This window comes from Carassius gibelio, chromosome B7 (genome assembly GCF_023724105.1).
Source record: "Carassius gibelio isolate Cgi1373 ecotype wild population from Czech Republic chromosome B7, carGib1.2-hapl.c, whole genome shotgun sequence".
NCBI classification, from domain to species: domain Eukaryota; kingdom Metazoa; phylum Chordata; class Actinopteri; order Cypriniformes; family Cyprinidae; genus Carassius; species Carassius gibelio.
This window is the reverse complement of record NC_068402.1, coordinates 37,813,544-37,827,520: the sequence shown is the minus strand read 5'-3', so window position 1 is coordinate 37,827,520 and position 13,977 is coordinate 37,813,544. Positions and strand designations below refer to the sequence as shown.

At 36.4% G+C, this 13,977-nt stretch overlaps 1 protein-coding gene across 14 annotated transcripts in view; it reads right to left on the bottom strand.

Moving 5' to 3' along the window:
* LOC127961469 (adhesion G protein-coupled receptor L3-like) overlaps positions 1 to 13,977 on the bottom strand; it is a 255,154-nt gene that overhangs the window by 84,044 nt on the left and 157,133 nt on the right. For all 14 annotated transcript variants that reach the window (XM_052560590.1, XM_052560585.1, XM_052560591.1 and 11 more), the window contains exon 5: positions 4,988 to 5,788. In XM_052560590.1, the coding sequence (XP_052416550.1) occupies positions 4,988 to 5,788 (801 nt within the window). The remainder of the gene's footprint in view (positions 1 to 4,987; positions 5,789 to 13,977) is intronic.

The following is a 13,977-nucleotide window of genomic DNA, read 5'->3' as shown; positions in this document are numbered from 1 at the left end:
AGAAACATCCTTTATACAAGGATGAAAATGCACTGCGAGCATGTCTGTGACATTAAACTGGATTTGTTATTCAGGTAAAGTTATAAACAGTGTAACTAATTTGCTCAGCGAGTTTCTTCTCAAACTATTGCTCCATGGAAAACTGACTGTAGAAGACAACAGTTCACACTAATGGCAACACTAATACATTTAAATTGTGCTACTAGCATATTTAGATGCTGAACACTTTGCAGTGTACATGCCGCCTAATATGAAAGAAAAAGCATTTGTGTCAGGAAGCAGTGGTGAAGAGCAGTAGTTAGTGTGCTGCTGGATCATGACAGCCTGAGAGTGTAAATGTGAAGTGGACACAGCTGTCAAAAACACTTCCATTACACTGTGCCCAAAACTTCTCTAAAAGATCGAGTTCAGCAGAAAAATGACATGAAAAGCATGCCGTCCAAACCACTGCTGTCATCAGGGAGACATCGTTGTGACTTTGAACACAGATCTGTCTGTCAATGAAAACATAGCTTTCATTAATAAAACACTCTTCTTTTCAGAGCTTGCTAAGACATATCAAATATCACTTCTCACAATTAGAGTTTGAACGGCTTTAGGAGACATTGAACGATATATTTTGATACATATATATCTTTTATATTTTGAATATTTTTTTTGTGTTATGAAAAAAAAAAAACAACATTTTGTTTGGTGGGGTGGGGGGTAGATTTTTGTTTTAACTTTTTTTTTGTAAACACTAAGTGAATTTGATTAAAAATAGTTTACATTTTTCAAAACATTACTTGTCATGTTTGTGCAATTAATAAAAATATAATATATCGTAAAAATATAATATATCGTAATACTTATATTACTTTTCTCTATTTAATATGTTCAATGTTTTTTTATAGTTATAATAGTATATAATAATAGATTTGCCGCAGAAAACTAGATTTTTTTATTTTATTTTTTTATATCTAACAATGTGGTGGCAATTACAATAATTTGGCTGACATTGAGCATGACCATGAAAAAAAAAAATGGTGGAAAGCATTTAAATTTTTTGCAAATGATTTCACTTTTATTTTCTCTTAGCATTGACCCCCAATATGCTTCTTGTATATTACTGTGCAACAGTAACAGTATTTTTCTCACAGTGTTACCCACAAGAGCTTTCTTTATTTAAAAGGCAAATGCACAGACGACATTTTGACTTTCAGTAAGGAGCCATGAACTTCTTCCCCTCCACCAACTTCACTCGATGCTTTCCAATTAAAGAGAATATTCCAGACATTCTGCTCGACCGCTAACTCACGCAAACAGCACTGAAGCTCACTCGATCTGTGTGCCGCCTGCAGACACCAAACAACTCATTTCACTAAATCAAAGGCAAAGCTTCCATTTTCACAACCACAACATTCCCAACATTCATCAAAATGTTATTAGTAGCTGTGCTTTTAAGGAGGAGGCTGTGAATCTCATCGAAATATGTCATATTCACCCTAACGTCATAAGAAATACAAGACCATATGTTGCATAACAGAAATAAAGCTTATTTGTAAGACTGAAAGGTTTGTCAAATGATATTTTTTTTGCACTGTGACATTCCATTGAAACATAAAAGTGCATATATAAATTTCCACCCCTATATGTATTTTCCCCTCTTTCATTTCTGTTCATGGTGATTATAATTAGATCATTTTTATTAAAAGAAAGTAAAAAAAAAAATCTATAATAGTGAAATTGGTTTTGAAATACAGTAAAACTAAACAATGAATTAATTTATAAATCAACAAAATAAATTAAGTAGCAAAAATGTTAAAAATAAAGTAAAACATTAAAAATATATATATTTAGAAATATATTTAGCGTATATTTGCTTGCTTGTATTATATATATATATATATATATATATATATATATATATATATATTTATATATATATATATTTATATTATTCTTTGGGTATCAACAGCTCCTTTGAATCTCATTCAGTTACTGTTACCTACCCTTTTAAAATACATTTTGTAGCTGTCTATCGACCCCCAGGACCACTGGGTAACTTTTTGGATGAATTAGATGTGTTGCTCTCAACCTTTTCTGAGGATGGTACTCCCCTAGTTATGCTTGGAGATTTCAACATCCATCTAAATAAACCTCTGTTTGCCGATTTCCACACTCTGCTTGCTTCTCATGATCTTAACCGAGTGTCAACTACTGCTACTCACAAATCAGGCAACCAACTGGACCTTATTTATACATGACACTGCTCTACTGATCATGTTCTGGTTACTCCACTGCACACGTCGGATCACTTCCTCCTCACTCTTAACCTCAACATGATCCCTGACACTTCACTTACCTCTCCACATGTCATCTTTCGACGTAACCTACGCACACTTTCACCCTTTCGGCTTTCTGCAATGGTTTCATCCTCACTTCCTTCCCCTAAACTGTTTGCATCTTTGGATGCTAACAGTGCTACTGATACTTTCTGCTCCACTCTTACATCTTGTTTAGACACTGTTTGCCCCTTATCTTCCAGGCCAGCCCGTAACACCCCTTCTGCCCCTTGGTTATCTGATGTTCTACGCGAACACCGTTCTAAGCTTAGAGCTGCTGAAAGGGTGGGGTGCAAATCCAGAAATACTACTGACCTTAATATGTATCAGTCACTCCTATCTTCTTTCTCTGCTAAAGGACATACTACCATAACAAAATTAACAATTCGTCTAACTCTAGCATGCTTTTTAAATCATTTTCCTCACTTCTTTGTCCTCCTCCTCCCCCTCCTGCCTCATCTCTAATAGCTGACGACTTTGCAACGTTATTCATTAATAAAATTAAACACATTAGTGCACAATTTTCCACACCACAATCAGTCAAGCTCATATCACCAGCAAACTTACACTCATTTACTTGATTTACTCATCTTCACTCTCTGAGGCAGAAGTCTCAAAACTCATCCTTTCTAATTACCCTACAACTTGCCCGCTTGATCCTCTTCCATCTCATCTCCTTCAAGCCATTTCTCCTGCAGTTGTACCTGCACTCACTCACATCATCAACACATCCCTCCACACTGGTGTTTTTCGCTCATCATTTAGACAGGCACGTATAACTCCACTACTTAAGAAACCCAACCTCAACCCATCTCTTTTAGAGAACTACAGACCAGTTTCCCTTCTTCCTTTCATTGCAAAAACACTTGAACGAGCTGTGTTCAAACAAGTCTCTACAATTCTAACTCACAACAACCTCCTTGACAGCCACCAATCTGGCTTCAGAAGTGGACATTCAACTGAGACGGCCTTGCTCTCAGTTGTTGAAGCTCTAAGACTGGCAAGAGCGGAATCCAAATCTTCAGTACTTATCCTGCTTAATCTGTCAGCTGCTTTTCACACGTTTAACCACCAGATGCTCCTATCAACCCTACTGGCAAAAGGCATCTCAGGAACCACACTTCAATGGTTTGAGTCTTACCTATCAAATAGGTCCTTCAAAGTATCTTGGAGAGGTGAGGTGTCCAAGTCACAACATCTAACTACTGAGGTGCCTCAGGGCTCAGTCCTTGGACCACTTCTCTTCTCTGTCTACATGGCATCATTAGGTTCTGTCATTCAGAAACATGACTTTTCATACCACTGCTATGCTGATGACACTCAACTCTACCTCTCATTCCATCCTACATATACATTTACATTTAAATTTAATCATTTAGCAGAAGCTTTTATCCGAAGCGACTTTGGATAAAAATCCTGATGATCCGAAGGTAGCTACTCAAATCTCAGCTTGTCTAACAGACATTTCTTCCTGGATGATGGACGATCACCTTCAACTCAATCTTGCCAAGACAGAACTGTTTGTGATTCCAGCAAACCCATCGTTTCATCACAATTTCACCATCAAGTTAGGCACATCAACCATAAATCCTTAAAAAACACATTGCTAAAACTGTCCGATCCTGCAGATTTGCTTTATTCAACATCAAGAAGATCAAGCCCTTTCTTTCAGAACATGCAGCACAACTCCTTATTCAAGCTCTTGTTCTGTCCAGGCTGGACTATTGCAATGCCCTCTTGGCAGGTCTTTCAGACAATTCTATCAAACCTTTACAATTAATTCAGATCGAGGCAGCAAGATAAATTTTTAATGAGCCAAAAATAATACGTGTCACACCTCTGTTTATAAATTTGCACTGGCTTCCAATAGCTGCTCGCATAAAATTCAAGGCATTGATGTTTGCCTACAAAACTACCACTGGCTCTGCACCCATTTACCTAAATGTATTACTTCAGACTTATGTGCCTCTAGAAGCTTGCGTTCTGCAAGTGGACGCCACTTGATTGTGCCATCCCAAAGAAGCACAAAGGCACTTTTACGGACTTTTAAATTAAATGTTCCCTCCTTGTGGAATGACCAACCCCAAGATGTGTTTTAAGCCATCTTCAAGAATCGGCTTAAAACACATCTCTTCCATCTTTATTTGACCCTCTAACTTTAGCACTCACTATTCTAATTCTATTCTTTTAAAAAATCGAACTACCTTTCTAATCTTTTTATATTCTATTTTCTTTTCATTAATTATGCAATTGTATGTGTGTGTGTATGTGTAAAGACCTCTAACACTAGCTTGCTCTATTCTTTTTTTTATTATATCTGTTTTCTTTATATTATATTATTTAAAATCCCATGCTATGTGTACTGTGTTAACCTAACTGAGACTTGTTATAGCACTTAAATATCATTGCTCTTTTTGTTGTTTTTGATTGCTTCCACTGTCCTCATCTGTAAGTCGCTTTGGATAAAAGCGTTTACTAAATGAATAAATGTAAATGTAAATATTATAAGCAAACAAATATACGCAAATATACGCTCAAGCTAACAAATGGCTTAAACCCTGAAAAAAGTTGCATCCACTTAATATTTTCCTTTTGAAACTTTTTTTTTTTTTCAATTCACTTTGAGAAAGCAATCATAGCTTTCAAAACGCTCCAGCTCTTACCTAGCCTGTTGTCCAGGACTCCGAAATCCAGCGTATACTTGACCACGTGATAGTTATTCCACACATAGAGCAGATTGTCTCTGGGATTGTAATCCACGGCAGCGATGTACTGGTATGAGTTGGGGAAGGGGATGTCCAGATAGCCGTCTTTGCTCAGCTCCGTGTTGTAGATGTAGTCGATTTTATTCCCGGTGGCTTCGCTATCGTCGTCTTCGTAGACGGTCTTGACCACGTACAGGATCCCGCAGATCATGAAGGCGTTGGAAGCGGAGCGTTTGTCGTAGGCCGTATCCCAAGTTCCCTCCACACGTAACGTATACGGGTTGAGCTGGCTGATCACGATCCGTCCGTTGTTTTGCTCCGTGGCGTAAATCACCCACAGTCCGTTCTCATCCACTGCCAGATCGATATCAGACTTGCCTCCCCAGCGATACGGCGAAGTGTCGTGGTAGTTTGCGCTAGCGATGATAGCCTCACCACTCTTGATGCGAGTGCGCAGATCGAATTTGATGATATTCCTGGTCCTCTCCTTGTTGAAGAACAGCGCCCCGTCGTAGACGACGAACCCGGTGCCGTCCACCCGATGGGGGAGCTTATAGGTCGTGGTGGGTCTTCCTGCGATGAAATCCTCTTTGCTGGAGTATTCGGTGAGGGTGTCTGTGCGATATGGCGTCCAGGGCATGTAATAGATCTTATCCGAGGCCTGGAGGGGGTCTTTGCACCAAGCTCCCGACTGGTGGTCCGACTCGAACAGATGCTCGCTCTGATAAACGCCATGCAGGAGCCCTGGGCACAAGAAAACTACAGACAAACAAAGAGAGAAAGACAAGTGAGCGTAGGTTTGAAAACACTTTCATTTGATACGAGGGATAGCGGCTCACTGCTGGACACAAGATACACTTAAGTTTATGAGCAGGAAGATCTTCAATGTTTCTGAAAGACGTCTCTTCTGCTCACCAAGCCTGCATTTATTTGATTTGCAATACAGCAAAAGCAGTAATATTGTGAAATTATGCGACTGGAATAATCCAGTTTTGAAATCACAGGAATAAAATTAAATTCGAAAATATATTCAACAGTTAAACAGTAAAAATACTTCAAAATGTTTCGTGTTCTAGAACTGTGTCCTTCGATAAAAATAAAAATAGTTATTAATATAGAACTATTACTAAAAGTATATTTCCTTTTACAGTAAATCTTAATTTTTAGCATTTTAATTTAGATTAGAATTTGATCATTTTAATAGTAATAGTTTATTACTTTAAATACTTTTAATTCATCCCCCATCATGAGTGAACCCGTGTGCATGTGACGGATCGGACGCATGCAGAAAGATTTCACTTCCATCTGAAGTTGCCATTTATATTTTTGATATATAAGAGTGAGCTTATTAATGACGGCTGGTCAAAGGGGCCAGATTGCCGCCGAGACATAATAATGAGCTTATATTTATTACAATCCAAACAGATTCCATCCCGATGCTAAGATATTGTCAATTTATGTCAACATGATTTATTGCGTCTGTGTGCACAAAACTAATAATAAGCGTATTTTGCTCAATTCAGCTTCGCTCCAAGCAGCGGCGCAGCATCAGAACAGAAAGATTGTGTTTCTTTCCAAGGCTTTCGCCTCCAGAAATTGATTAAAGCCCAAGCCTGACTGCGGCGATCCATACACTTACCCAGATTAGGTTAGAAATATATAAACTCATTCCAATTAATTTCCTGCACGGGTCAAATCTGTTGATAGCACAGACAGTGTGATCTCCGCTACATCTGTGATGTTTATGATTGCAGAAACGCTCATAAATTAAAGCCAAACGCTGCTGTTATTAACAGCTGGAAGCTTTTATCATATCTGGACGTTTCGTCCACTTTCATGTTCCAGCGGTTGATTTTATGAAAACAATAAAAAGCACTCTAAAACGGTCTTTTTAAAAAATGTTTTACTTTCAGCTTTCATTTTTACTGCAAATGCCTTTTATGCAGATTTCATTGCTTTACCCTTAACTTTCAGTGCTAACCTATGAAAATCCATCTTAAAAATATAATACACGTGTGAATAAATAATACTTGAATGCTAAAAAAGGTCAAATTACCCATTTAAATATTTATTGCATAAAAATGGTTTGTGTGAAGATTATTAATGCATTATTATTATAACAATATATTCACTTTATCTAAAGATACTTTTTATTCCAAATAATGCAAGAAGAATGTAAATATATTTAAAATATATAACAGTGTGAAATTATTTGTGTGAAGATAATTAATGATTATTAAAAATAATTTAAAAAATAAAGCTTTATCTTATTTCTAACTTTTGGTTTTACCAGATTACGCATAAAAGCGTGAAAATATATTTAAAATAAATGGTATAATGTACAACGTAGACAATAAATAGTGAAAAAAGCCATTTTAATATGTATTGTGTTGTGTGAAAATGATGTGGTAAGATAATTAATAATTTATTGTAATTATTCATTTATTTTCTAATAAAGCTTTATCATAAGTTACTTTTTTATTTGCAAATTATGTAAGAGTAGCAGTACAGATGTTCTGTATACAATGTAACATATTCAGAAGTATATAATATAACATATTTAATGTGATGGATGCGGTTGAGGAAATTACATTTCTTCATCATGGTCCAGAGGAAAAATGTCAGATTTATTAGAAAAAAAAATAAGCCAGTGTGTTTGGAAAGTTTCTTCTAAAGGAATTTAATTCCCAAAAGTCCACAGGGCCAAAAGTGGCCATAGTTGAAGAAACTCATTTCGTTGCTTGGTATTGTGGGAAACAAAGCTTCCTCTGGCTCTGTGTCTGAATCCAGCGGCTCCATTAGTTAGTCTGAGCATCTCTGAGAGAGAAAATGATACGACGCTCAACGCTTACACGAGTTAGAAAGGTTAATGAAGAGGGCTGTTCACACACACACAGCTCTCTGACAATTACAGTAATATACAGTGTTTAAAGCGAAGCCCCAAACACCCGCTGCAATCAAGATCAGAGAGCTGTGATGATGCTGAGCCTAGCGCAGCTACAACACACACATCTCGTCTTCACACAGAGTCTCTAATGACTGAGAGAAGACCCCGGACGGACCTAAAATCTAACTCAGTCTTCATTCACTCAGGCTATAGAGTTGTTCTGGATCAGTAGAGCCCTAAAGGAGGCGTTTGACAGAATACTCTTTTGCAGTCTTTGCACCTGTCGGTTAATTAGTCTATTATGTCTGCTGCAACTGCAACAAAATCATATTTGTAATCAGTATTTTTGTCTTATTTTCCAGCAACATGTCTGCATGCGCTTAAACTAACTTTCAGAGGACATTTCTAGAAATTTATTCTTCTATTATAATTTCTATATAGATTTATGTTCAACCTGACAAGGAGTACGAACAATAAATTCAACCCCAGTTCACAAGGAACCTGTCTGTCAAGCTTCGAAAATGACAAAAACACAACATAAAATAACTTCTAGAGTCATAAAATCTCTTTAAGGGTGACAAATTTAAGTCGGCAGAACCTCAAATTCTCCCTCAACCCCTCAAACAACAGATCTGATGTGTAAATCTCAGTCTGTTCCCAGAGCAAAGCTTTCGTTGGACTTCAGGACACTTGGTCATACAGCACACAAGTCATGGATGAGGTTTTCTTGTTGTTTTCGGAGCTTGACAACACTTGAATAAAACAAAAAAAACAGAAGGAGCCAATTCTGCTAAATCTACCCCACAGAGGAAAGACAGGTAAATGATAAGGGGTTTCATTATTTATGCTTTAAATATGATTCAGTCCAGATGAAGGGGGCGAGAGGAAAACACCAGGAAGAGATGAGATGAGGAAGAAGAGGGAGTCTGTGTTTTAATGCTCATCTCTGTGACCGTCTCTGATCTCAGATCAGCTGCTCTTACAGTCTACAGTGGATCACTGGGGAAAATAATAACATGCACATAATCATGAGCCAAATCAACAGGCTGATCAACATTTAAAAGGGCAGAGAAAACACTCCCTGTATACTTAGTGTTGTTAATCTCAGATCTGTACCATATTATTATCATAGAAAATAGTAGTTCTATTGTAATAAATATATATATATATATATATATATATATATATATATATATATATATATATATATATATATATATAATAAAAAAATACAATTATTTTAATGCAAATAAAAGTATTTATTTCCTATAAATCAATCAACAAATAGAAATGTATTAAAAAAACAAAAATGAATCTGACCTGACCCTTGTGAACTTATGACTATAAACTAAACTAAAATGTAATGTTTTTTTTTTTTTTTTTTTTTTTTTTTTTCATAGAAGATGGTCAGATTAGACAGATGCCAATATGGACGTGATGTGTTATGAAAATAAATGTGTTTTGAAGTGTTTTATTTATGAATTACTGGCTGCTGAGAGCATGAAACTATCAATATTCAAGAGGCTGTTAGTCGATTTTTCTTTCCAAGCTGCCAACATAATGTTTTTGAGAATATTTTCATATCCGTGCAGTTCATGGTTATAATCATACGTTTCATTTTGGTTCAGTTTTGCACAATAAACTTGTTTCCAATACAAAATCTAACTACTGAAGCAAAAGCGAGAAAAAACAAGCATACCTGATAGATTCAGCCTTGAGAAGTGTGTGCGTTTGTGTGTGTGTGTGTGTGTTTGTGTGTGTGTGTCTGATGGTGTCACCCTGAAGGTTAGCAGCACTATCATTGTAATGATGTCATTTAAAATGCTGACAGCTCATTGGCCGGGTTATTGATTGGGCTTCACTGGATGTTTTAAATGTGAATTAGATTATGAATATCATTACTGTTAAAGTGCTAACGGGGCTTTGTGAGCACTTAGCCAATACACTGATACTGGAAGATCTAATTAGCTGGCAGATGAAAAAGGATAGATAATATTTAGAGTCCTGAACACACCGACTTGACGCACGCGTGATGCAAATTCTGCAGCATTTGAATAAAATTATAAAGTAATAAATCTATTGAAAATACATTAATGTGTTTGCATCTTTGTCTGTGATATTACCACATGATCAGCAATGTATGATATCAGTTTGTTTCAATGATAAATTTTAATGCAATTATGTTTGATAACTTTATGTGTAAAGTCATGCAAAAGTCTCAGTTTGATTCACTTTATTGAATCAGTTCATTTGGACTGTTCATTTCAATTGATTCTGTAAATCCCTTCTCCAGAAGTCCATTCACTGCATTTAATAATATTTTTTGTTTAAAAAAAAAAAAAAATATATATATATATATATATATATATATATATATATATATATATATATATATATATATATATATATATATATATATATTAAAAAAGTGTTGTTTATTTCTAATTTCTATTAAGTTTTTTGAATTAGAGTGTTTGTTTGCTTTTTTGCAGTTACTGTCACTGTCAAATATTAGCTCATTTGCATGTTTTCACGTTTGATGCTATTTGCTGTCAATGGTTTCCTGCTCGTCTCATGTTACGTCATGTTGATTGTTTCATGTGGGTGTTGGCAGCTGCAGCTCATTTCACCAGCCTATTTAATGCCCTGTCTTTCGTCTCTTGTTTGTCAGATCATTGTTTGAGGTCCTCCGTGATTCTTGTCTGTGTCCCATCTGCTCAGCATACTCCTTGTGTCTTGTTCATGTTCGGTCGTTGTGGATATACCATCATCTCACGGATCCCTCATCATCACCCACCTGCGCACTCAATCACCTTCTCACCAGTCTATGCTGCCATCGAGGTCCCTGCGTCACCCACCACCAACCTAGCCTGACCTTACGTCTCAAATAAAGATTGTTAACTTTCAACTTTCTTCCTGTTCTTTATACGATCGTGACAGTCTGCCTAATTAAGGTTTTCTTGTTTTCTTTTTTTTTCTCCCTGATAAATGTGTGTATAGATATATACTGTAATATTAAATTCATTGCAATCACATTAAATGTTATGTTGGTGTGTTTGTGTGTGTGTGTGTGTGCGTGTGCATATGCATGGCTTTTATTTGTGTTTTAATTTTATTTTACCTCTTTTTTAAGGTAATCTAATGCATGCATGAATGAATAAATAAATAAATTCATTCATTCATGCATTTTATACTCATCTTCATCGAATAAAAGTTTTTTTTTTTTTTTTCTGTGTTTTGAGCAGCACATGAGAGGAGCAATATTACACTCATGAACTGAAATTAAGCTGAAGACCACAAGAAAACATGAGCCCACCACAACACCATCTCCACCACATACATAACATTTCCTCTGATCAAAATAATATTAAGAGACACACAGAGCAGTGTGTTTCGACATCACAAAGCCAGTGTCACATGAACCTCTCAGGCATTAATAAATGTATGATGGTTTACTTGAGAAAATGTTAAACATGTTGGCAGAAAGCCGACAAAGAGACACTTTACAGGGTGAAGAAAACACATCTTTACCTTTCTGTTCCACCTCTATTTTAGGCATGGAGGAGAAAAACAGAGACAGAGAGACAAAATCAGAGCAATGCAATAAAGATTCAACATTTTCCTCTTCTCCAGAACAACCTGAGGAACAACAAGCATCTGCTCGTGTTTCACAATAAAGTCGAGTGCAAACTGTGTGATTTCTGACCGTCCTTTCTGATCGACGTCCCAATAGCATTTCCTCAAACTCAAGCAGATTCACAAAATGATTCTAAGACGACAAAACTCACACACTGTGCACTCGACTTAGTGTGAGAGATAAAAACATGTTTGTGTAGCAGCAAAACTTCCAGCAGAGACCTGTGGAGAAACATAAGATCTCAGATTATAGTGTGTGTGTGTGAGAGAGAGAATAAAACTAGTTGAAGCAGTAAATGATTAAGACAGCTGTGAGATATAAGTGGGAATTCAGCAATGACAGACATTAAATCAAACAGCGAGACACATAATGACATGCCACATCATTTATCAAGCAAATCTGTTTATGAATAACATTCATAAAGTTTGAGGACAAACAATTGCTTAGTAGAAGAGCTTTTTAAACTCACTTTGGGGATGTCTTCATTTGCACAAAAAAATAAATAAATAAATAATAATAATAATAAAATAAAATAATTATTAAAAGCTTATACGGATATACAGTTATATATTATATGATTGTTTTAATTAACAATTATTTTTCCACATGCACACACTTTATTCAGCATATCAGCATATTATTAAGCATACTAACAGCTTCACTATTAGTAGAGAGACAGGCACGACTAATTCACACGCAGTCACGCTCTCACAAATGCATTCATTCAGTCATTTACTGTGCTTCTCTATCTGCATCTGATTTAATAAATTATTAAAATTAAATGTACCTTCAAAAAGCTGCAATGACAGATTTACATTTATTTGCTGAGGAACCTTCAAATCATTTAATGCACACTTACATAAAAAAAAAAAGGTTATTATTGTTTATTCATTCATATATGTTGGTCTTATCAGATCTGCTCAATGGCTCTACATGTTTTACTTTTATCCAGAGCAAATTGCATTTTATTTAACGTACAGGCCTACTTTTTTTTTTATTTTGATCGACCCCATGTCATGATTCTGCCCTCGTGTCCTTGATTTTTCCCTAGTCTTGAGGCAGGATCATGACAGACCCATGTTTTGTGTACAAGCACATGGCCTTGTCTTTGGGCCATGTGCTTGTGTTGTCTCGTCCCTTGCCCCGCCCCCCTTGTTAACCTAGTCGTGTAGTGATTGCTATCTATGCCACCTGTCGTGTCTTAATTGTTCCCCTATTTAGCTTTCCTAGTGTGCTCTGTCTTACGTCGGTTCATTGTGATTGTTCAACTTATGAGTTCCTCACCTGTGATTATTCCCTGGTAACCCCTTTGAGATATTGTGTCCTGTATAACCTTGAGTGTTTACTTGTAGTTAGTGTTCTCTAGTTTTGAGTCTTTGTTTATCTTGTCTAATCAGTCCTGTTTAGTTATTTTTTGTATCTGCCCTAGTCCTTGTTTTCCCCCTCGTGGGTTTTTGTTTTCCCTTTTTGTAAATAAACCCTTTTGTGTTGAGAATCCTGTCTGCACTTGAGTTCCTCCCTTGTCAACCCTGACACCCCATGATTCTGATGAGCTACATACAGGGCCGGCGCAAGCTCAAATGCTCTAGGCAGAGCACGATTGTGCCACCCCACCTCACATTCACAATTAGGGATCCTTAAGATGCATGTAAAAAAATTTTTTTTAATCTATGAAATTACACTAAAATAAAAACGTGCAAGCATGTTTTCAAACTTTTTTTTTCATTCTGCAAAAAGGTGAAAAAGGCACACAATGCAACAGCTGCGTATAATTTCTGTTTTATAGGCTAATAGATAGTGTCCAGAATAAAACTAAACACAACTTTTTAGCTCACAAAACTGGAGGTTTAGATTTTTTTCTTGACTGATACACACATTCACACACCAACCCGTTACATTTCAAAAGCGTGCGAGTCGGGCTTTCGTAGCGGCAAACGCTTTGATTGCGTCCTCGAGTTTAACTTGTACTTCGGAGATCATTTTTTATCAGTTTAAGCTTTGAGAAACTGCGTTCTCCAGAGCTCACAGTGACTGGGAGAGTGAGAAGCACTCTTAATGCTACAAAAACATTTGGAAAATTGTTTTCCATCCCTTTTTCACAGATGAATTTAAGCGCATCCAGTGGTTTAGATCCATCAACCAGGAGTCTGCCCAAAGCAGTCAGCTCTTCAAACAATTCATGCCCATCAACATCCCGTGAGTCTCCATGAGTCAGGGCCTTTTCCAGTCCTAAGCAATCCTGAAGAACTATTGTATTCTCCTTTTCTTTGAGAGATGCAATGTCATATAAAAATCCAAATACGCGCCCATGGTCTCTAAGCAGCGAAAAGCGCTCTTCCACAGAGGCGATTGTACTCATGACCAGATAATTTTATTCGTTCTGACATTTTTGAATATACATTAAAGTATTTTGCATGCATATAG